The following is a 25,475-nucleotide window of genomic DNA, read 5'->3' on the forward strand; positions in this document are numbered from 1 at the left end:
AAATGAATCTCCATTTAGCAAAGTCCGTGATATTACAAACTTTTTTTCATTTCCTGATCTCAGTTTCGCTGAAAACCATGTACTTGTATTTTCCCCCGTGAATCAGCAACATAATCTTGTTTTGCAGTTTTGATTTTACAAAGGGTTCAGGAGGAAAACTTTGGTAAGCTTAGATGATGAAAGTAGAAAAGTCTTCTTAAGAGGAAGCTTTAGCTCAAGTGCTCCTATCTAAATACATGTAAAAGGAAAATTCGTTTTTCTCGGCAACCACTGCACCAAATTTGACGAGGTTTGTTGCATTTAAAAGACAAACTTAATATCTAGTGACTGTTGGTTTTGAATTTTTGAGTTAGATCGTCAATTTTTTATTAAAAATTGGCAAAAATCGAAAATTTTCAAAAAACAAAACTATCAAGTTTACAACTCTGTAACTTAACCACTAAAAATGATAATACAATTCTGTGAATTGCATCTAATAGTATATCTAAAGCGGACAAAATTGATATGTTACACATGAATATAAAAAAAATTTAATCATAGAGAAATACAACTTTTGCAAAACCGTCGTAACCAACGTAACAAATTCACGTAAGATGTAAAATGACATATTGAATTTGTCCGCTTTGAATGATCTAATGGATGCCGCTTACAGAACCGCGATATCAGTTCTTGATGCAGAGCTATGAATTTATAAACTTCGTGCTTCTATTTTTTTCAAATGGTCAAATATTTGAAAATCGTTTTAAGAAAATTCAAGCCCTAAATCGAAATTCCGCTTCCAACAGTCACTAGAATTTAACTTTCTCTTTCAAATGCGACAAATTTCATCAAAATCGGTCCAGGGGTTATCTCATAAAAACGTTTTTGCGTTTTACATGTATTTGAATAGGCCGCGTCGGAGTTGGGCCCGAGCTAAAGCTTCCTCTTAAGCTGTGCTCTCTGCTTGAGTGGAAAAGTATTTCCTGGATGTCTAGCCATGACAAACGAATGGTTACAGAGTTAAACTTAACTTAAAAAAAGAATGTTTATGCAAATGCACACCGTTTGTGCTGCTTGGCATGAGAGGAGTAGAATAGGTTTATTTTCAAATGACTCATTGTGCAAGTAGGCAGTGAAAGTGCTGGTACTATAGTGTCTTTGAAGTTTAAGAACATCAGGGTTCAGCAAACATATCTTTTTTTTTTGTGCCATTGGTGTTACCACTGCCAATCACTGGCGTAAGAGATGAAACGTAATTGCTGAATCCTGTTGTTCTTAATCTTCAAGGATGCTTACTACTAGGGCTCTGTCATTTTGAACTTTGTGGCTAGCATTCTATTGAGTCTATTTACATGTTTGTCTAAGACACAATTAGTGATATTAGCATGTGAAAAGGCACCATGTACCATTGCCTTATTAGCAAATCTGGAAATGCAGGATTTTGGACTGCTTGGTGGTAGTAGTAGATAAGAAAACGTGCGAAGCACATAAGGGAGGACACAGATGAGTAGACTGGACGAATGCTTCTTGCATTTGTGTGCAGAGAATATAGGACATTATTCATCTAAAGAAGTAATCCACAGATTCCATCATAATCATGATCAGTGTGCCAGACTGTTTTTAAGCTTTTCAGCTGTGTACTTTCTTGTATTGAGATTGCAATTGCTCATTTTGGTAGTTTGGGGCAACTTGATAACATGTTCAACACTTTCGACTTAGTAAAAAGGCTAAATTACAGTGCTGTACAGCTGTGCATGGCTATAAGATTCTTGACCACTTCCATGCAGGAGGACCTGTCTTTCAGTTTTGTGACTCACATTGAAGAAGTTCTCCAGGAGGCTTTTGAAGGTGGCTTTCCTGACCTACCTAGCTCTGTTGAACATGTGTTGAGCAAGCTGTAGCGCTCTGTGTGGGACAGTTGGGAGTGCACTCAGTGGTGTGTATTTCTGCACAGCAGTTATGATATCATACCTTCACTATGTTAAAATGCTGGCAGGGGCTGGCCATTAGTTCACTGTATTTCTTTTGCAAGAAGTTTCTTATTTTTTGTACATAATGTTATGTGTAGGTTTGTAACTTACCACACAACTGCTCTGTTTTCCGTGCCTCTGAACCTTGTTCACTCCTAGAGCTTATTCCAAGCAGCGGTAAGCTGGTCTGATATGTTATTGTTAACTTTCTACGGACACTTCAGATTGTATGTTGGATGCAGGTTTGTGTGATTTGCTCTATTGGATACAAGTCTGTGAATTTGTGCCCTGCCACTTGTAGCTTTTCTGAAATACCAGGACTTGTGGCTGTGAGCCGGTGACCTTACACATTGATAAACATGTTACGAAAACTGTTCTGATTTCCTCATTTTCGTACAGTCAAACCTCATTGTAACAAAGTCACGCTTAACATAAAAAAATCTTTGTTATATCGAATGTTTATTGTAAGATTATATTTATTACACACTGATATCGGCAAGAAAAAATTTTAGATTTATTGTTATGTCCAATATTTCATTATATTAGTGTTTGTTACACTGAGATTCAACTGTATAACTTAAGTTAAATGATAAATGTGTTTTATTAGATTAGTGGTATTGCAGTAATGTCTGCATTGATGTAAAACTTATAGTTTGTTATAGCAGGAGATATGAGGAGAACATTGTGTTTATGTGCTACCTAGTTTTCATTTTAAAAGGGCCCTGCAATACTTTTTTCGTATGTTAAATAAGCAATACCAAATGCAAGACAGTGCTGTAGTGTATACCTGGGCAAAATATAACTCACCTGTATGTAGCAGGGAACACGCAATATCGCTCTGAAGATTGCTTATGCTTTTCTGCAACTTCTTCCGATCTTTACCAAAATTCAGTAGCCTTGATGGCACAGTGGGGATACACTACAACAATTGGCTGAATTTGCTAGTACGTCATAAGAAATCATTACTTTAGCAAATGCAACAACGTCAACAATGCTGTAATCAGCAGTGCTATCATTCTTCATGTTAGTTAGCTCTGTAAAAATTATAAAAGGCATTTGCATTGAAAAGGGCAACAGTTTCAGTTCTGCACTTCTGGTCTTCAGCCACTGTCGTCTGCTTGAGCTATGCCACCTCCTCAATGGTGCAAGCTATAGCTTTATTGACTGCCTAGCTTAAAATGTGCCTGCACGCTCTGGTCCTCTTTGCCTGCAAATTTGCTGCAGGCACTTGGACTCACCTGAAGATGATAATGCTAAGGCATTATTGTTGATTATTCTAAGTTTGTTGTCTTAAGATCCACACTTTGACCACTGCTTTTATCTTGTTCGGGGTTAGTATGTGAGTTTAGTCAAACATGCTTGAGCAGCTTTTGTGTTCTAGATGCAGGCAAAGTTGCCATGCAGCTATGCACGTGTTGACTGCAAAGGTGCTGGAGGTAATATGAAAATTCTATATCCTGTGCTGCTCCAGCTAAGATGCTTAGAGCACATCGGGCTGATGACGTATCTGTAGCAGTTCACAGGAGCATACTTATTGGGCGACTGCCCCGTCAGTGTGCATGACCCGTTCTCTTATATAAGAGCAACTAATTTAACTAATTTACCATTGAGCTGTGAGGTATGCTTTGTGCAAGCTTTATTAATCAGATATGGCTATTATTCTATTGCATCTGAAGCTTAAGTTTGTCGCTGTCATATTTCAGACTATCATGCAATTGGTGAAATTTCCCTATTCCATGATGTTGATTAAAAATTAATTAGAAGTAGTGATTCCTCAAATTCTCTAGTAAGCATTACTCATTCTGGTAAATGCTATATTGTTGTTATCGTCATTGGTGAGGATAATGCTATCTTTGCTTCATCTTCAGGGATCTTGTACATTCTTCTCTACTTTCTGCTAATTAATTGTAGCTGTTATAATCTGCAACAGTGAAATTCAGCTTCTCATTTAAAAAAATATCCGAAATCCTTAGTCCAGAACTCATCTTGGGCAGACTTCCCGTAAAGAAATCATGCAGATCCCACACACTGTGGGAATCGGTGTAAGGGAAGCTTTGATGAGCCGGCCGCACAAGAGGGCACATCACAATAAGAGACGCGCAGCGGATTTCAGCGACGAACGTGCCTCACAACTATCTTCAGTCATGGCAGCAAAACTACACAGCACTACCACTGACCACGGCATTTACGGCACCTTTGAACTCCATAAAGCTTCACTATATATGGCCTTGCAACCACCACCTAGTTTTGTCACACTGAAATTGTCGAATTACAATTCATCATCATCATCACCATCAGCCTGGTTATGCCCACTGCAGGGCAAAGGCCTCTCCCACACTTCTTAAACTACCCCGGTCATGTACTAATTGTGGCCATGTTGTCCCTGCAAACTTCTTAATCTCATCCGCCCACCTAACTTTCTGCCGTCCCCTGCAACGCTTCCCTTCCCTTGGAATTCAGTCCATAACCCTCAATGACCATCGGTTATCTTCCCTCCTCATTACATGTCCTGCCCATGCCCATTTCTTTTTCTTGATTTCAACTGAGATGTCATTAACTCGCGTTTGTTTCCTCACTCAATCTGCTCTTTTCTTATCCCTTAGCCTTACACCCATCATTCTTCTTTCCATAGCTCGTTGCGTCGTCCTCAATTTAAGTGGAACCCTTTTCGTAAGCCTCCAGGTTTCTGCCCCGTAGGTGTGTTCTGGTAAGACATGGCTATTATACACTTTTCTCTTGAGGTATAATGGCAACCTGCTGTTCATGATCTGAAAAGCCTGCCAAACGCACGCCAGCCCATTCTTATTGTTCTGATTATTTCCGTCTCATGATCCGGATCCGCCGTCACTACCTGCCCTAAGTAGATGTATTCCCTTACCACTTCCAGTGCCTCGCTACCTGTTGTAAATTGCTGTTCTCTTCCGAGACTGTTAAACATTACTTTAGTTTTCTGCAGATTAATTTTTAGACCCACTCTTCTGCTTTGCCTCTCCAGGTCAGTGAGCATGCATTGCAATTGGTCCCCTGAGTTACTAAGCAAGGCAATATCATCAGCGAAATCGCAAGTTACTAAGGTATTCTCCATTAACTTTTATCCCCAATTCTTCCCAATCCAGGTCTCTGAGTACCTCCTGTAAACACGCTGTGAATAGCATTGGAGAGATTGTATCTCCCAGCCTGACACCTTTCTTTATTGGGATTTTGTTGCTTTCTTTATGGAGGACTACGGTGGCTGTGGAGCCGCTATAGATATCTTTAAGTATTTGTACATACGTCTCGTCTACACCCTGATTCCGTAATGCCTCCATGACTGCTGAGGTTTCGACAGAATCAAACGCTTTCTCGTAGTCAATGAAAGCTATATATAAGGGTTGGTTATATTCCGCACATTTCTCTATCACCTGATTGATAGTGTGAATATGGTCTATTGTTGAGTAGCCTTTACGGAATCCTGCCTGGTCCTTTGCTTGACAGCAGTCTAAGGTGTTCCTGATTGTATTTGCGATTACCTGAGTAAATAGTTTGTAGGCAACTGACAGTAAGCTGATCGGTCTGTAATTTTTCAAGTCTTTGGCGTCCTCTTTTTTATGGATTAGGATTATGTTAGCGTTCTTCGAAGATTCCGGTACGCTCGAGGTCATGAGGCATTGCGTATACAGGGTGGCCAGTTTCTCTAGAACAATCTGCCCACCATCCTTCAACAAATCTGCTGTTACTGATCCTCCCCACCTGCCTTCCCCCTTTGAATAGCTCTGAAGGCTTTCTTTACTTCTTCCGGCGTTACCTGTGGGACTCTAGACTATTCTCTCTTCCATTATCGTCGTGGGTGCCACTGGTACTGTATAAATCTCTATAGAACTCCTCAGCCACTTGAACTATCTCATCCATATTAGTAATGATATTGCCGGCTTTGTCTCTTAACGCATACATGTGATTCTTGCCAATTACTAGTTTCTTCTTCACTGCTTTTAGGCTTCCTCCGTTCCTGAGAGCATGTTGAATTCTATCCATATTATACTTCCTTATGTCAGCTGTCTTACGCGTGTTGATTAACTTCGAAAGTTCTGCCAGTCCTATCCTAGCTGTAGGGTTAGAGGCTTTCATACATTGGCGTTTCTTGATCAGATCTTTCGTCTCCTGCGATAGCTGACTGGTATCCTGTCTAACGGAGTTACCACCGACTTCTGTTGCACACTCCTTAACGATGCCCACAAGATTGTCATTCATTGCTTCAACACTACGATCTTCTTCCTGAGTTAAAGCCGAATACCTGTTCTGTAGCTTGATCTGGAATTCTTCTATTTTCCCTCTTACCGCTAACTCATTGATTGGCTTCTTATGTACCAGTTTCTTCCGTTCCCTCCTCAGGTCTACGCTAATACGAGTTCTTACCATCCTATGGTCACTGCAGCGCACCTTGCTGAGTACGTCCACATCTTGTATGGTGCCAGGGTTAGCGCAGAGTATGAGGTCTATTTCATTTCTAGTCTCGCCGTTCGGGCTCCTCCACGTCCACTTTCGGCTATCCCTCTTGCGGAAGAAGGTATTCATTATCCGCATATTATTCTGTTCCGCAAACTCTGCTAATAACTCTCCCCTGCTATTCCTAGTGCCTATGCCATATTCCCCCACTGCCTTGTCTCCAGCCCGCTTCTTGCCTACCTTGGCATTGAAGTCGCCCATGAGTATAGTGTATTTTGTTTTCACTCTACCCATCGCCGATTCCACGTCTTCATAGACGCTTTCAACTTCCTGGTCATCATGATTGGATGTAGGGGCGTAGACCTGTACAGCCTTCATTTTGTACCTCTTACTAAGTTTCACAAGACCTGCCACCCTCTCATTAATGCTATAGAATTCCTGTATGTTACCAGCTATATTATTAATCAGGAATCCGACTCCTAGTTCTCGTCTCTCCGCTAAGCCCCGGTAGCACAGGACGTGCCCGCTTTTGAGCACTGTATATGCTTCTTTTGGCCTCCTAACTTCACTGAGCCCTATTATATCCCATTTACTGCCCTCTAATTCCTCCAATAGCACTGCTAGACTCGCCTCACTAGATAGCGTTCTAGCGTTAAACGTTGCCAGGTTCATATTCCAATGGCGGCCTGTCCGGAGCCAGTGATTCTTAGCACCCTCTGCTGCGTCGCAGGTCTGACCGCCGCCGTGGTCAGTTGCTTCGCAGCTGCTGGGGACTGAGGGCCGGGTTTTGATTGTTGTGTTCATAGAGGAGGTTGTGGCCAAGTACTGCACCATGGTGGCCAATCCTGCTCTGGTGAGCGAATGCGTTACCGGTTCTGGTCACCGGGATCAGGCCACACTCCAGGCCTGTTTATGCAATTTTATCAACACAGGGATTTTTTTTTAATCCGGTGGAAAATTGCGCGGCACCGGGATTCGAACCCCGGACCTTTTGCACGTGAGGCGGGTGTTCTATCTCTAAGCCACCACTGCACGTTTTTTAGCAGAATGTGTGCTTTAACTTTTATAAGTAAATTGTTGCTGTGCAATGCAGCTCGCATGTGAAGCATTTCTAAGCACTGGCTCTGTGAATCCATGCATCTGTGGCTTAATCGGAAGCATAGGGCTACTATGCTTGGGGTCCCGGGTTCAAAACCCACCATTGAACACAATTTAGTTTTTGTGAGACAGGGGATGGCAACATGCCAAATTACGGGGAGGTAGACAATGAAAGCTTCGCTTTAAATGATCATGCAGATCCCGCACACTGTGGGAATCAGCGAACTGACACTGTGGCCTGATGACGTGATCACTTGCACCCACCAATTAGTGCCGCACTGCACCCTCTCCCCTCATGCAATGACATTGCATCTACAAATGGGCATGCATTATGGCCTCTCATCCCAGCATTGCTTGCATCCTCGTCTCTACAGTCTTAACTACCACCACTTACTACAGCATCTAAATCCATTGGACACACACAGAGAGCTTGACGTTAAATGTAACCACCACAGTATTAGAACCCACCCCACTCCACACAGAAAGCTTCACTTTTTTAAATAATGTAGAACAATAGAAATAGACTTTTGGTAAAGTCATATTGCAGTAGAATCATGAAGTCGTATGAACATTTGAGGTTAAAATATAAATTTCATGATGTCATGATAAAATGCCACTTCAAACACATTAGTGCAGGTTTCCGGGCAAAATTGTGAGAAATATGCAATACAACTAATAATAATGAAATAAGTACAGGGTGCTGAAGCACATCTTCAGCTTCTCAATTTTGTAAAGGTAGTACAAAAAAAAAATTCATGTTTTCATAAGGATACATATTTATACTATTTATTTATTTAAAGATACCTTACAGGCCCCTGGAGGCATCGTGTAAGGGGGGGGGAGAGTATACTAAAAGATTATACAATAATTAGAATACATATGTGAATACATATACAGAAAATACAGTGTAAGAAATGCACTAACATGCTGTAATGTGGTGTCAAAAATTGTACAAGACAAACCGAATGCTTCTAAAACAGTTTCCCAATATATGGCAAGGATGTATTCAGCATTTTATGAGATATAAGAAGCCTATATGCATATTGCACAAGAATTGTTGCATAATTCATCTCTGATATCTATCTAGGAGAATGTGATCGCAATCGAGCATTACAGTGCATTGAATTTTGGCGTGATTAATAAGTTTGTATATATGTGTATTGTAGCTAGATCTGTGATGTTTAGAGCAATTCTGGGGCTCCGTAGATTATTCACTGTGTATGACAGTGAGCACAGGACAGCATATGCTAAAGTACTACATATATCTTCCTGATTTCAAATTTTGTGTATCTCTTGCAAGTTTACATGATCAATTACACCTTCAGTCCTTGTAGTGGCTATAAAGCCTGAAGGTTAATTTACATAATTGAATAATGTGTTTTATATGTTGTGATGCTACCTTAATGGGACCCATTAAAACCATTTAGTGAGCTAGTAGAGTTAGGTTGCAACACAAATGATTTGCAGGCAATACAGTCTGGTTGTGGAGTAGTGGTAGAGTGCCTGTATCACAGCTATGGGTGTTCTGAGTACAAGCCTTACTATTGGCTAGAATTTTTTTAAATGGGAACAGCTTTCCTTGGCTAGTGTGCATGTTTTCTTGGACGTGGTATCCTGTCTCAGGGAGAGGGCAACACACTAGCGCTTGCAACAGCCCTCTTCCTCTCCCATTGCTGCTGCCTGCTCCGGCAGCAATGGCAGGTGAGGTGGAGGGCAATCTTTTTCAGCTGGAGAAACCCGCCAGAGTAGGAAAAAGTAGTGGAAAAACGGGAGTTTCACCACCACTCAGTGTTCTAAAAGCTGTGCCATTCTCCTTGATGTTCACTTTGCCACCCCTTTACATGGTTATATATACAAAAAACAAGTTGTGTAAAGTTTTTAAATTTGTTTTAATAAGTGCTATAATATGCTCCTCAAATTCATCCTCACCCAAGAAGAGTTGGAAGGGTGAAGAAGGCGCTGCACTGAGCAAGAACATCTCTGGTAGGATGTGAAACATAGACCCAAATGTGAATCTTTGCATTCCACAATTTTCTTATATTGGCAATCATTATTTTACATTGGTACAACTTCTGAGGCCAGATAGCTAGCCAGATTTAGTAAAATGGGAAGGGGTAGGCAAATAAATGCTATTGCACCATTGTTTGTTTGTCGCACTATTCTATTCATTTTTCTTTGCGTTATGAGAATTGAAGCATGCTAGGCATGCAGCTCTTCGGCATGCCAAAGCTCAGCTCCCGCAGTTCCAACAAGCGTGGTGAACTTTCTGGTGGCCCGGTGCAAAGTACCCTTACTCGACGGCTGGCACTACTTAGAGCGGGAGGTGATTACCATGGAAGGGGCCAGGCATTGCTGCTTAAATATTCGTAGTGTTTCAAGGCCAGATAACAAGCAAGATTCAGAAAAGTAAAGGGGGGGGGGGATGCTATGCATCAAAGTGCTATCACATTTTAAAAATCACTTGCATAATTGACAGTTAACATGTAAACTGGTGCGCTCAGTGAAGTGAAAAAGAAAAAGCATATTCAGTGCACATCTTAGTATCTGTGGGAAGTGGTTACTAAAATGCTACAAATTAGCTAATTTAATTCATATGTCTTTGGCCTAAAGGAAACTGGCATGTGCACATGTGCTCTCACGCACGTGTGCTATGCAACATGAGACGTGGCGATGATCTCAAAGAGCTAATTGGCGGTGGCATGGTAGAAGTATACATGCGATTGCGGCCTAATGGTCTGAGCATCTGGCTGCTCTGCTTGGGGACTTAGGTTCAATCCCACCATTGGGCATGTAATGATTTTTGTTTTTAGTGCGAGCTGTTCGACATGACAGCAGCAGCACCCAGCAGCCACGGTCAGGAAAGTCTGGGAGGGTTTGCTTTAAAAGTTTCTGCCGCCCATTCCTTCACTGGGCCTTAGATCCATCCCTGCCATGACACCAGCTGCTCGGGCTTTGTCAGAAAGAGGGAAGATATTTTAAGAAAAATATTTATAAAGCGATGCTAGCATCAGTGCTTGTTGAAGCACACAGCCAGAAGCCAGACTAGTCCATTGCCTGTAACATGCACAGAACAGTGTTCACACTTGCGTTCAACACATTGATGTTCAGCCATGTAAAAATGTGTAGTTTATCTTGAACAGAAGTGGCACATATGCAGCTTTCTTTCTTCCTTTATTTTAAATTGGCTTATAAAAGGCAGTGCTTTGAAGCCACAGTATGTGCTACTGAAAACTGCTGCTTCCACTAGCTGCGCAATATGTTACAGCAGATAATTTTGGTATTATCTCTGTATTACTGCTTCATGCATGAGTGTATAAAATATATAACTATTATTAGGAAAGCTAGAACATTGGCGTACAGTAAGTAATGTGCTTCATAACCAGTAGCAGTGGCCATCACGTTATCAGTGTAGAATAAGAAATGCAACATTGCGTCGATGTATAGTGGGCGGAGGGTTATGGGCAACACCTTATTCTTCTTTAGCCTGCCCAATGTCCAGTGTGGAAGAAGGAGCAAAAGCATCGCAAATGGGTTGAAAGGTAATCTTAGGTTACGATTAACGCTGCTCATACGCAGTGCATTCAAATATTTCTTGCTAAAGTATCTTCATGAAGTGATGCCCTCTAAAGTGAAAAGCATTTCATAGTTTTGCTAAAAAGTCTCGCAGGGCCTCTTTAAAACTTTATTTTGCATGGGTGTCCATTTTATTTTTACCGACCTTTTACAAATTTACATGGTGTTTATTCTAGCCTGCCATGGGTGCCAGTGACGTTTGTGTTACATGATTTGAAGCTGATACCTTGAAACATGTTTTTCCCGGGAAAATAACAGAAATGGCTCTGTTCAAGGGCATACTGACCGGCAGAGTGAATTGTACTTTGGTTACCAGACATGGTCTTCAATGTTCACCCTGTAGATAGTGCCGCAACATGGCAAAGTGCAAAGCCTTTGCTTAACAGTAATGAATAGCACAGACTGTTGAGCTTGCGACTGCTTTACTTGCAGGTTTTTTTTTTTATGTATATATGCCAGCTGGAATAATAATGCATGCCTACAAATTTATGGATATACAGAAGTGTCACATATGTTGGTTCAGTGGCTATGGCGTTGTGCTGTTAAGCACGAGGCTGCAGGTTCGATTTCTGGCCGCATTGTATGGAGACGGAATGCAAAAAAAAAAGATAATAAGTCTATACTTTTTTTTTTATACTCGTTAAAGAACCTCAGGTGGTCAAAATTATTCTGATCCCTCCATTACAGCATCCCTCATAGTCCACTGAGCAGCTTCAGTACTTTGAACCCCACAGTTTAATTAACACAGAACATGTTATATTTGCTTGTGTGCAGGTTTTCGTGTAATACTTGTAATGATGGCTGTTTGGGAATGCAAGAAAGTATTAAATATGTTTAAATGTGCCCTCTTCCATAAATGTCAAGATGATGCTTGTTTACTCATCCCCTCCTTTCTTGTAGCACTAGTAGCTGCCTATTTTGGTATCTTAAGTTTTCTGCATATGCTAAGTGATACTTGTAAGTCATTACATCATTATCTTGCTCAAAGCTGCATGTTCACTTACTTCTCTGGGTTGTGCCGGCTGATTGGGATCTCAATGGCATGCATTATGAGACTTAAGTGTGTTTGAAGATCAATACTTCCAAGCCGAATTCAGCTCAGATATTTGAGAAAAGCAACCTTCTAATGCGAATAAATTACTGAATATTTTCTTATTTCAAAACAAAGTGTTGTATTGTGTATTCTGTTTGGACAAAAAAAAAAGAGGCTTGTTTACATTATTTGATACATGTAATACTATTCAGAACTGTGTGTCCGGTCCACCGAGGAGCTTGTAAATGAGAAACAACTGCAAGGTGATGGTATCTGATGCACCATCTCAATGATAGTAACAAAACATCTACAGCATGCACCAGATGTTGAAGGAGCAAACTGTAATATCACCGAACAGTGTTTTAAAGGGATGCAAGCAAGGGGATTTAATTGGCATATTAAACGTCAGTCAGCCACATGACGTGGTGCCTTAAAGGGGCCCCAAAACACTTTGTTCTAACTAATCATAGAATGGCCTCGCCATTACAGGACGTCATCTCACAAGTCTCATGCCGCAAAATTTTTTTGAATCCTTCAACTATAAGCGACGTTATCGCACCGATACCAGGCTTCCTCTCTTTAGGTCTCCGCTAGCGGGCTGGAAGCTACACAACGGAGAAACCAAGAGAGCAAAGCCCTGACTAAAAGTTTAGTGTCGCGTTTCCCCGTGGTGGCCGCGGTAGACTGATATGCAGTTCAACGTTACTAGACGAGTAACGTTGACGTAGCCTGCCGCTGCCATTTCGGAGGCCACGCGCAATGCAGAGGTGGAATGGTTTTTCTGTATTTTTTTATCGCAGACGTGTAAATTTTTCATTTATTCAACTCAGAATTAACAGTTATGTATTATTGATAATGCTCCCGCGATCGCGAAATCAGCCAATAGCGTTGGTCGGCCCACCGTTAGAAAGCTTTATAAACGGTGGGTCGGCCAACTGCTTTCGATGACGCTGCATGGCGGCATTGCAGAAGCAAGAGCAAGCAATTTTTCGCCATTTTTGGCACGAGATTGTAAATTGCCTGCTGCATTCAATACAGTAATATTTGGCTCACATATTCACAGCAGCTTCTACGGCAGATCGGCAACGTTTTCTTACTATGTTCAGACAGTGTTTCAGGGCCCCTTTAAAGGCGAACTGCAACGGAACTTCACTTTCGCGAAGGTATGCTGCTGAATCAATCTTCATCTAACCTGCAAGTCCGGTAATTGTAGGAGCCCCGCGCTCGCTATGCGTCACTTTCGGCGAATGACAATGGCGGCAATTTCTATCAGTTTCGGCATCAAAAACGTATATTTCCGCTAGGTTTTCGCACCGCATCCGCCCGTATTTCAAGTGTGAAATTTCGCGCTTAGGTTGCTCTACATCTGAACTATCTGAAACTAAGCCTTAAACTCTGTCCATAATTTCGTTGCAGTTGGCCGTCGAGGCATTGTGCTCTGATGGCAGTATTCATCCCACGGGCTTGTCGTCCACCTCTCGTGGATGGATCATTGCAAGTACTGAGCTACACAGATGTTGACTTATTCAGGGCTTTATTCAAGTTCAGGCCACACTTACATATGTAAGGTTACATACATATATGCATAGAAGAGTACATAAGAGAGCATGCACAACGGGGCCAATATATATACCCAATGCCCCAACTGAAGCGCACAGTATAGCTAGTAGCATGGAAAAACTCGATTGCTTTTTGCAAGCTCGGCCGTGTCCTGTGCTTTTGAAGTGAACTGTGAAATAATTCTAGTGATAATGTGTCAGTGTCTGGCGTACATCTGTAATTCTGAGGCAAGTAATTCTATATTTACACATAAATAAGCCTTAAATTATGATGGGCTGAAACGATGTGCAATAAATTAAGTATGAAACATGATTGCTGTTGTGTTTCACTCTGTTTTAGCAGGGACTTAGCGCGCGGGCTTTTGTCATACCACGTTGCAAGTCATTGCCATCCGAAAAAAAAAAAAAATCTTAAAATGGTCGACCTTGAACGGATCATCATAACTTAGCGCGATCGCCACGAAAAATTGTAGCGCCGAGTGCAGCAACAGACCGTTTTAGATTTAGAGCTCTGGGTGCCCCCATCTTGGGGCTGTCATACTGAAAGATTGCGAACGTGTGCTACAGCCAATCTGCAGACAGCATTTCACATTGCACCAGGGCGTTATGCATTCGTTGACCTCAACTAAGATGGCGGCAGCCGCCACCTGACGCCATGACAATGACAATGACGCCATGACGTTATGACAATGGCTGATAGACCGCATGAAATTCGCTAAATTTTTTATTGGCGTCGTGTGCGTATTTTCCAAGCTTACCCCTTTATGTCCACGTGCTTGAGCGGGCTGGGGCGTCTCATTGCCATCAGAACTTTAAAGCTGCCTCATGTCAAGGTTTGAATATTTGACAGCACTGGCCTAAAAGGTTTTCTGATCATCGTAGCCAAAAAGAAAACTTATGAAAAAAAAATGAAACTCTGCGGCCTGCACAGAGAAGTAGAAAGATAAAGGTGAAAATAAATAAGTAGAAAAATGCACGACGCAAAACATTGGGGAAGATTGTGTGCCTCAATTTCTGCCTGCAGGCTCATAGAATGCGAGCAGTTTCAGCTGTTCGCAGCTTCACCGTCCCGAAAACTTACGCGGCAGGCTGTATAATTGGTGCTGTAACTGCAATAAACGCTGAACCATACATAGGCGGGAAAGTGTCAACGTGCTGTCAAAGTCGAACTAGCATGCAAAATACTGTTTAAGGGCAAAGGTGTCAGACTAGCGTGCAAGGTACTGTTTAGAGTAAGGGCAAACGAAGTTAAACACGTGTATAATGCTCACAGAGCAGAAATTTGTTGCGCTGCCACGTGCATAAAACGACCTCTTCCCGTGACGACTGTTGGTGTAAAGCATGAATATATCGCGTATGGTTGATAAACTGGTTTTCTTCCCCTCTGTTTCGGTAAAGCAGAACGTATTGTGGAATTATTTGCCTTAGCTGTACTGTTAGAAAAGTGTCTGGATGGCGAACAACCGCATACAAATCCCTACAGCAACTATACTTCATGTTGTGTCTTGAGGAATGTAATGTGGTGGCGTAACGTCATGCAATGTCGTCTTTGTCACATGTAACAGTACAATGTACACTGCACTGTGTCTTGCGCGTGCTGGAATCTCGTCGCTGCGTTCGGCATGACTTGGGTGTTCACTTATTGTACACGCACTGTCCGGGTAGTTGGGGATACATCAGGTTGGGTTTGCAAGTGAGTCCTTCGGCGCAGGTACCTCCGTGATTCCAGTAGCCACCGCACTCTTCGCCAGGTCCCTAAATTATTAATCGAAAGAAAAAGAATATTTAGATTGCTCTCGGCTTTATATACACACACACACACACACACACACACACACACACACACACACACACACACACACACACACACACACACACACACACACACACACACACATGTCGTGCGTGTTTTACCCTATCATGCATTTTTGCTATGACGATATAGAACAGATTTCTAAAGAGCGGACGAAACAAAGAAGAAAGAAGCAAAAAGAAAAGAAAAAAGGTCACCGGCGGCACGTGTCTTAGTTGAAAGTTGTGAATATTGCGCATATCTGATTGCCCATGGAAGTTTAGTTGTCACTAGTTGAACGTACAGGCTAAGAATTATGTTAACAGATTGGCATATTCATTTTATGAACGTCGTATTGCATGCAAGAGGAAAAATTGTATTAACGCTCGCTGAGCTAGTGGTGCACAGCAGACTTCGCGCACTCTCGTAACTTAAATCTTATTAACGTGAAGCTCTCTTTGCCTCTTCTCCCGGCGTTCTGGGCGCCGCTGCTGTGGTCTTGCTCGCGCGCGCCGCTGGGTTTCTTGCAACACCACCAGATGGCGCTCGCCTCCGCGCATTTCCTTCTGTCTGATGACAGAAGGAATTCATGATAAGGTGAGAGAAATGGTCATTGACGAGGAAGGGCATAGCAGCATAAGGAGTGACCATAAGCGCATCCTTTTGAATATGGGATATGCAGTTGGGAAAGAGAGCGCAAGGAGCGCAAAATGGCCAGTCCAAATTTGAACGCTGAACAAAAACAAGTATAGTCAAGAGCAGAGGAAGAACTTGGCAAATGGCCAAGTAAAGAATAAGAATATAATGAGCTTCTAAGTGTAATGACAGAAATACGAAAAGAGAAGCAACATGTTCGTTGGAAAAGAAAAAAGAAACCGAAAAGCTGGTGGAACAGACAGATACGACAAGCGATCGTCGAATGACAGAAAGCATCCCGAGAGCACAGGCAGGCAAAAAAAAAAAAAAAAAAAAAGGCGCAGTTGCCGCAGGGTGAGGTAGCCGGAAAATGGGAAATATACAGGGAGAAAATATCTGTGGTACAAATACTAGTGCAAGCAAAGATAAAAGCTGAAAGTGAACGTTGGTTGAACAAATACGCGAGAAAAAGAAGGCCGCATCTAGAATATTTTGGAACCACATAAAATTATTAGGCAGGAAGTCTGGAACATTACAACATATCCTACACGAAGATGGAAACAAACTGGAAGGGGACGTGGCATTAAATTAAATTACATCCGAACAATAACAGCCGAATCTTTCCAAGGCAATAATGTAGTTGAAGAAAAAAGGGGGCATGAAATAGAACCAGATGGAAAAAAAGCTGGTGCTGACAAATTTCATCTGGAAGAAAGCCAAAGAGAAAATTCCGAAGCAAACAGCCACAGGACTAGACGAAGTTCTCGTTAGGCTGATTAATGAACTAGGACTAAAAAATAAGGAACCTCTGTTGAAAGCAGTAGAAGAAAGTCTCAAAGAAATACGAATATCAGACAGTTGACGACAAAGTAGAATGAATTTAATTTATAATGGTAAGGGGGGGAGGGGGGGGAGAAAGATGGAATTTACTCATGTAGACCGTTGACTATTACATCGGCAATATACAGGTCAGCAATGCCGGGAATTAAAGCTGTAAGCATGGGCAGAGGATAATGGCATTTTGGGAGTACTTCAGAATGGCTTCAGAATAGGTAGGCGTTTGGATGATAACTTATTGGTCCTTACTCAGTTCAGTGTGTTGAAATATTAAAAGTGGAAAGGAGACTGTTATGTGTGGCCTTTTTAGACATTACAGGAGCATATGAAAACGTAGACCGCAATTTTTGTGGCATATTTTGGAAAGGGAAGGCTTAGGCAACGATTGTCTACAGCTTTTGAGAGAGATTTACACAGGAAAAAAAAAAACGTTTGCATTGAATGGGAAGGGATGAGGAGCGAGGAGAAAGTTGATATCAACAAGGGACAGAGGCAGAGGTGCCCTTTATGCCCACTGCTGTTTATTATGTACATGGAGAGGGCGCTAGAGGGAAGCACTATCGGGTTTAATCTCGTACAAGCAGGCGGGTACAGTAGTAGAGCAGCAGCTTCCACGTTTGTCTTATGCAGACGACATTGTGTTGCCAGCTAACAAACAAAGTGATATGCAACGTCTGGCTAATATCTGTGGGCAGGAAGGCGATAAGTTAGGTCTGAAATTTAGCGTTAGAAAATCAGGTGTTATATTCAGTGAAAACAGTGAACAGACAGTGACAATACAGGGTCAGGAAATACCTCGCGTAAAAGAATATAAATACCTTGGTATATGGATAAACGAAGGCAATATTTATATGGAAACACAGGAAAAAACGTTAACAGTAAAGGGGAAGAGAAATGCGGCCATAATTAAATACAGAGCGCTGTGGGGATACAATAGGAATGAGGTGTTCCGAGGTATGTGGAAAGGTGTAATGGTTCTAGGACTTGCACTTCGAAATGCGGTTGTTTGTTTGAAATCAGGGGTACAATCAGGATTCGATGCCGATCAGAAGATTGGTGGAAGAGAAGTGGGGAAACGACAAACAATGGAGGCGTACAAAAACAATGTTTACGATAGGGGTTCAGAAACATTGGTAATGGGAATTAATCGTGTTTTTTTTCTTTTATTCTTTTTTTTACATAGGTTATTTTATTGCCTAATGAGGCAATAAAATAAGAGCTCGGCGGCGCAATCCACCGCCCCATTCCAAAGGGGACGTCTTAACATCCAACCCGGCCGGCGTGGCGGCGTTTCACAGTTTGTGCGTATGGCACGTGCTGTGCTTGCTTTGTTATGCAACAAAAATGCAGGTGCTGGGCTATGACAGTGTAATCACTACAATCGTCCGTAGCCTGAAGAGAGCGCTTGTAGCTGGCGTCTCAGCAACGTGCTGGCCACTTATGCAGGAGCACATAAACACGCTCCAGCAAAATGGCTCCAAAGCGTGCTCTCAGCGTCGAGGGCACCCAGGCCCAATGAATTTCGGAGGGAATATTTCCCTTGTCGATGGTGGTGTGTGGGCAAAGAAGTTTGTGGTGTAATTAGGCGGGGCTGGGCAAGTGACCAAAGTCCTGTCAATTGAACTTTGCAGTTTTGTGGTGTCGTTAGCAGTACGTTGTTTAAAATCTATTTGACATAGGGTGAAATTGTTAGTAATGAAGAGTGTCATAGGATGAACATGCTGGTGAAAATTCTATTGTATAAGTGCTTTGGGCGCGCCTTTACAAATGATCAAATTGTACGAATTGGGGTTCTTGACGTCTACCGGGGAGTTTACGTTTGGGAACTACCAAGCGTATAGAGATTTAAAACATCACCGCCCAAGCACTCCGTACAGATGGTTAACCAGCGAAGCTGAAATGTGCGACCCCGGTGTTTATCACTGAGTCAATCCCGACGGTTCATTAAACATCTTGATAGGCTGCTGGATCCTCGGTACGCAGTTGCTGCTTGCACTCGGCTGCATGAGCCTGTTCTTGTGTCCGGGCTGCAGCATCGGCACGGCGTTGACGAGCTCGTTCGTGGTTTGCTCGTGGTATTGCTGATCGAAAGCTACCAGCTCCCGAGGAGTACGTATGACGCGTCGCCTACCCATTTCGGAGCCGGAGAGAAACAGCTTCGCGCGCGCTCTGCTGCGACGAAGAGCAGCGAGTCACTACTGGCGCAGCCAACCGCGCGCCTATCTTTTTTTTTTTTTTTCGTGCATGCTCATGGGGTTGCACCGAAAGAGTTTTCAGCTTACAGGCGACAGAAGCACGGACGAAGCTTCGCTGAATAATTTTGGAGTAATATAATGTATGCGTTAGGGGAAAGATGCTGGAGAAATTTCAATGTTGTAAAAGTTGTAAATGCATTGAGGAGCTGTAGAAAATTCTAAAGTGTCCCTTTAAAACGACCATATGAGCAGTTTATTCAATTTTATAATTATTCCTATAAGCAAAAAGACTTTCATCTGTCCTTGAAACTTTGCGCATGTACTGGAGACCTTATACTAACTCGGAGGCTTTCATTGTTAGTAATCGCGCGTTCAACGTCGCCAGCGAAAGAGCGCCTCGAAGCGGCGCGCGGAAGCTGTGAAGATAGGAGGGTGCACAAAGGCGCTGAGTAGAAATGTTCCACGGGAATCGGAAATGTCTCTTTTTCTGTCAATTATTCTTCGCTAGAACTCAGTTCGTGAATTTGCAAGGTCCCACGAGTTTACGGGCTTTTTTTTTCCTTTAAAGCAGGCCTAATATGTATACTTCTGTGTTTTCTATGTAACGTATGACATAAAAGTTAATCGAAATTTCTTTTAAGAACGCGCTGACTTAAAGGCACTACACGAAGAAACAAGACATAAACACAGGTTGACCGGACAAAGCGTGTTTCCTTCATCGTGTAGTGCTTTTAAATCAGCGCTTTCCTAAAAGAAATCGGAGAGTGAACCAAGTAGCCCTTATTTATTGCTCTGTTAAGCGAAATGTCGTAGCGATAAGAAAACGTCGGAGAGACGGCAAGTTGCGCTGTATACAGCCCTGATCAACAAACCGAATCTCCAAGCTCAACTCCGATTATTGTTGATTGCTTGTTTACGAGTGTAAACAAAGAAAGGAGGGGGAGAGAACGAGGTCTGCCGGTGAGCGATAAGATTGTGTCGATTAATCGCAGCAGATCAGAGTATACGGAACGGAAAGATTGGAATAACCAAGAAGACGGAGGCAGCGGCAACTTTTACGAGTAACCGGCTTCAAGGTTGATTAAGGGGGTAAATGCACACAGGAGCTCACCGTCCGAGCGCTAAACAAGTGGGATTTTGACTGGAAATTATGGGAACGAGGTAATTTCCAAGCATCTGCAACGCGGTTTCTTCGCAACGGAAATGAGCGACCGATGATGTGATTGTTTAGAGCTGTAATGTCATAAAGAGCTTTAAGCCAAGCGCACTATATACTAGACGAATGTTCGGTGCAGTAGGAATGTGCAACTTTGATGGCTGCGCTCTGAACAGCGCAACTCTTGAGTGTACAGTTTAGTAGAACACGGGGGCTTTCATGACTTATACTCATTTTGATTTTGAATATTTCATTCCGCCGTGAAACTTTCCGTTAGCACAAACATGCAGTGAATTGATGCCAAGAAAATTTCTGAGAGCAAACCGTATACGGACAATTAATATATTGTTTGAGTGTGGCAATTCGCAACCATCTCAAGTTAGGCTCGCCCTCCTTTTCACGACACGTGCGAGAGGCTTCAAAACAGCAGTGAAGCAAACTCACGACTTGAAGCCCTGCCTGCGAATCTGTTTCCTACGTAAGGCCTCCGCTTACGCGTGTTCGCCTCATGCATCTTTTGTCGTTTTTTTCCCCTTTCCCGCGATGACGTAAGAGGGTGCACTCACGCTGGCGCAGACCCTGCAACAGCCGCACATGTCGCTCGTGACTCCGTAGGCGCAGTCTTCTTCCTCGGAGCAGTCGACCTCGACGCAGTCTGGACAGGAGGGCATCGACTCGGCCCTGGTGATTGTGGAGCGAAAGCGAAAAGAGAGGCACCGCGGTTAGCCATGCGGGCCCGGCTTGTCTTTTGCAAAGCCAAGCGATGCACGGGTGCGCTTTACGAGTATCCGCTTGTGCTTTGCGCGGCATAAAGCGAGCTGGCATATGAATAGGATAAGATGCACGCTTGGGCCTCTTTGGAAACCGCCGGTGCAGTGGCCGAGACACCCGGTGTTTGCCAGGAGAGTGGGCACGAACTCGCGTGTTAGCGACTTGAAGGAGAGCCCAGGATAAGCATGACCGTAAGCGCACGGGGGCCGACGATCAACGCGGCTCATTGGTTCTATGGAGCACCGCCTTGGCATGCAGCGTTGATGCATCCCATGCACTAGAGTCCAGCCTGTGTTCGCGGTCGTAGTGCACGTATCGATACATGTAGGAACCAGAGGGTTCGCCTGAACTAGTGGTGACATTGTTAGCGAATAATTTTGCTTGCGTGCGCCGCTTCTTTCATCATGCCCGCGTTCCCTGCGCCTTTTTCCTGGCACGGAGATTGCGCTTGCAAAGTTGCGTGCTCGGGCAATTAAAAGCTACTATGTGTGACTTCTTAACTGATGATAGCTCATGTAGGGGGCATACTATATGCAGTGTATGAAATCTCTTGGAAGCACGAATAACTATAATCTCACTTTCGAAGCCCGTGGGGCGCGTTCGCATGTGTTGCAGAAAAGGCGGCGCTCAGTACACATTAGCGGTGACACGGACTAGCTGTATGACACGGGGGGGGGGGGGGGGGGGGGGCTTGTACTGCTTGTGTGATGCATCACACAAATTACGCATTTGTTCCCTGAAATCTTTAGCGAGTAAAAAATAATAATAATCAATGGCGATTCAGCGGTAAATGCGAGAGAAATGCGTTAGCGTTACGTCGCGCCTCTTTGATGTCCCGGAGCCGTGATATATATATCTTTTCCACTTTGACACTCCACACAAAATAAAGCCTACAGAACGAGGCACGCCATGATTCTGTCACGATATACGAAAGGCGTCACCTGCGTGTGCGTGTGCGTGATTCCCAACAGTGCTGACGTTCATCTGCTGAGTGAGTGGTTGTGCTGGATATATATATATATATATATATATATATATATATATATATATATATATATATAGTGTATTGCTTCTTTCTGACAAATCTCTCGGTAGCAGAAATATTTCAATCCATTCTTCATGGCTCACGCGTAACCATTTTTCACTGCAAGATTTCCTTATTGCTTTGCAAACGTGCGCGGTATGTTTTATTCCTCCCGCGGTTTGAAAATAAATCCTTTTTGTGTACGCTGCTTCAGTCCCAAATTCGTGAACTGGTGCTATTTGACAGTCACTTGCTCTAAGATCAAATGTTTGACATGTCAGCCTACTCGGATGTCATAAACTGGATTTGTCTTTATACAATCAGAGGAAACGGAAAAGTATGCCATTGGAGAGCAATTCCTCATATTAAATATGCCATAATGCCAGACGCCTTTTGTTCTCGAATCTATTAAATCAATCAAACCACGTGAACTGATATATGCGCCGGGCACACATGTTCGTATGTATGGCTCTGCCGCATTAACGAATGCGCGAGTGTAATCGGTGCAGGTAGCGCTGAAGTCCTTGCATTCTGCTCTTCAAGACCTGAGTTCACATGCGTTTCAGAGCTGTGGCATTGGAAGCATTACGGCTGCGGCTGTTTTGGTCACGTGAGCAGCATAGACGTTCGTAAGGAAGGCCCTTGAAACCATATATTTCACAGATTACACGTAGATATGGATTGTGCTTGTAGATAACAATCCAGTGTTAAAAACTGCGCATGCGAATTTTTACTGACTTTCAGCTGGTGTCAGTGCCATAGACCTTAGTGAGTTCTACCTTGAACTTTACACCTGATCTGGCGTATATATAAGGAGCCTGACGTGATTTCATTGAGCAAAGCAATGCGATAACAGCAAAAATCGTATGGCACAGTGGAGTATTTAATATGATGAACTGTTCTCCAACATACGTGTTATAGTTTATATATTCTGGTTGTAGAAAGACAAAAGTAGGTTATGGCGCCCGAGCTGGCTGACTCGTCAAACATTTGATCTTGCAGCAAGTGACCGTCAAAGCACCACATTACGCTCCATGAAAGCGCTTCTGGTATTTCTGAGGTCCACGGGCCTTTACAAAACCTTGTGGGTATCTCTACTGTGTATATGCGTATGTGACTGTGCTATTTGTGTGTTTAACAAAACACGATGGGAAACGCTTTGACACTCTTGATGCTAGACGTTGGCAATTAAGGCAATTTCGATAACGCGTAAATGTTGGGCGAACGCATTTGCTGCCTTTTAATGGAATGAGTACGCGAACTGAAACGCGCCAGACCACACTTGAACAGGCCTAGCTGCTGTTTCTATATAACTACGCGAAATGAAAAAAAAAAATAATATTATGGAGCACACCACTGGCAAACGCAAAAACTCCTGCGTTGCCTGAATTCTTACATCGCCAAAATACGGGCAACGTTTGGAGAGCTTTTATCCAGACAGACATACGAGCTGTATCAGCACAGTTGCAGATGACGAGATCCGAAGCAAGGATAAAACGTTTTGTCATACGCGGACGGCGATGACAGAACGTGAGAGGCCCTACCGGTCGGCTCATCTGCAAGCTCGTCAGCTTGGTTCCGCATTTTTTTGAATGAATGAGGTTTTATTATTAATAGACAAGATGTAGTACAAGGCAGTATTATACAGGAGGAGGTCCCGAGGTCAAAGACTGTAATGGGACCTCCTTTGTTGCCCAATAAAAGTAAGCGGCGTGGGCTTCACTGGAAAGTTAGAGCAAGCTGTAGTCAGGCTATAACATGACTATGCAGCGGTGGACTCCAGCGGTCTGGTTAGGTCCACACTTCTTGGAGCATGTTCTTTCTGAGAAATTCGTGCCGTCAGTGCCTTCGCCGGACGTGCACTGTGCTCCAAGGTCAGCCAACTGGAGCCTACCATGCTACGAAACACCATAGAGAGTGCAAATGGATACTCACAGTGCAATGAAGCCCAGGAAGAGCAGAGCGGCGCACAAGGTCGTGTTCATGATGGTGTGGAAGCTTCTGCGCAGAGCGGCCAGCGTGTGGATGCGGTACACTAATTAGCTCGACTGGTTTCCGCGCGGCTCTTATATGCGATCGCGATTTGGCGGGCTGTTTGCAGCAGGAAGTGGCATATCCGTCCTCCACGGGATGTCCGCGCCCCTCCCCACCATTGCTGGTTACTCTGACCGAGCTCTACACCCGCGTTCTCTTCCCTGGCAAGTGGCATTTCTTTCCGAGGAGTAAAGCCCCACGATTACCGCGACCAGCACTCCCTTGCCTCGCCATGTCTTGCGCTGAAACGTGCCCTACTGACGTGCAGCCCTTGATTAGGCCGGGTTTGTCCCGGACGCGCAGATGTCTTCGAGGTTGTGTTACAGTTAGCTCCCGCTGACATAGGAAACGTAACACGGTACGCTGCTGCTCACTTGTGACGTATGTATCTGCGTGAGACCGTGAGCGCAAGCAGGAAACAACTATGCCCCTCCCCCCCCCCCCCCACACACACACCTCTTTCCCACCATCTTTGTACCGCCTCCAGAACCCACCTACCCACCACCACGAAAAAAAAAAAAAATAAAAGCCAATTTGCATATGTGGAGCGTTATATCTATGATATATATTTAAAAAGAAAGTTGAGATTGTTTGGTCATATATAGCGCGCGAAAGTTCACCACGACGCGAAATGATTCGGAACGAGACGAATTAATAATAAAAAATGCCTCCTCATTAGGCTGCGATGTTGCAACACCCGCTGTACTATCTTGAGCAATCTTTTCCGCCGCAGAGAAACTCAATATGACCTGCTTGAGCTGTGTTTATCAGCTGTTCGCGGCACGACGACTCTGAAAGCAGCGGGAGAGGTCATTTTGGAAGTTCCTCGTTCGTGGCTCGCGCTGCATCGCCTCCCTTGTGGCACTGTTTTGGCTGTGACCGAGTCAGTGTGCGACAAGGAGAAGATAGAGACAAGGAGAACGCCGTCGGAAGATGTACAGGCTCCTTGCTTAGATTTCATGTTTTCTTGGTTAATTTTATTTTAAGCTTTGACAAATTGCACCGAAAGCCAGATTATCACCAGTGTGTTATTCGGCTACGTTAACCGAAAATGTCCTGCTGAATTTATATCGTAGGGGCTACGCGCTCTCGCGACGTAATCACGTCAGAACGTCTTTATATATATATATATATATATATATATATATATATATATATATATATATATATATATATATATATATATAGTCATATCATAAGAAGCCAACAAACACTGAAACCAAGGACAACATAGGGGAAATTACTTGTGCTTAATAAATGAAATGAAGAAACGATAAATTAATGGAAATTAAAGTGGATGAAAAAACAACTCAACAACACTCCTAGGGTTCTACTAGGACACATAAATACCCAGGAAAGTGGATGGGGAAACAGCGCCGCGGTAGCTCAATTGGTA

At 43.3% G+C, this 25,475-nt stretch overlaps 2 protein-coding genes across 5 annotated transcripts in view; one reads left to right on the plus strand and one right to left on the minus strand.

The window, feature by feature from the left end:
* LOC142560143 (lon protease homolog 2, peroxisomal-like) overlaps positions 1-13,947 on the plus strand; it is an 86,990-nt gene extending 73,043 nt beyond the window's left edge. For 2 of the 4 annotated variants that reach the window (XM_075672015.1, XM_075671997.1), the window contains exon 18: positions 1,767-13,947. In XM_075672015.1, coding sequence (XP_075528130.1) covers positions 1,767-1,880 — 114 coding nt within the window. In that variant the 3' untranslated portion in view covers positions 1,881-13,947. The remainder of the gene's footprint in view (positions 1-1,766) is intronic. The other 2 variants (XM_075672023.1, XM_075672006.1) reach the window with 2 other exon arrangements.
* On the minus strand, positions 13,593-24,339 carry cmpy (crimpy). The gene is made up of 3 exons (XM_075672034.1): positions 23,981-24,339; positions 20,817-20,931; positions 13,593-15,389 (listed from the first exon to the last, which is right to left on the minus strand). Exons 1-3 carry the CDS (start codon positions 24,028-24,030, stop codon positions 15,270-15,272), a joined length of 285 nt encoding a protein of 94 aa, XP_075528149.1. The 5' UTR covers positions 24,031-24,339; the 3' UTR covers positions 13,593-15,269.
* Positions 24,340-25,475: the final 1,136 nt, after the last annotated feature.

Source organism: Dermacentor variabilis, chromosome 1 (assembly GCF_050947875.1).
Source record: "Dermacentor variabilis isolate Ectoservices chromosome 1, ASM5094787v1, whole genome shotgun sequence".
Classification (NCBI taxonomy): Eukaryota; Metazoa; Arthropoda; class Arachnida; order Ixodida; family Ixodidae; genus Dermacentor; species Dermacentor variabilis.

What these genes read in the sequence shown, in the direction of transcription:
- cmpy (XM_075672034.1), bottom strand. Translation starts at nt 24,030, where the DNA reads ATGAACACGACCTTGTGCGCCGCTCTGCTCTTCCTGGGCTTCATTGCA. An exon ending in TTCCTGGGCTTCATTGCACT is followed by an intron (nt 20,932 to 23,980) that starts GTGAGTATCCAT and finishes CACAATCACCAG; the next exon opens with GGCCGAGTCGATGCCCTCCT. An exon ending in GTTGCAGGGTCTGCGCCAGC is followed by an intron (nt 15,390 to 20,816) that starts GTGAGTGCACCC and finishes TTAATAATTTAG; the next exon opens with GGACCTGGCGAAGAGTGCGG.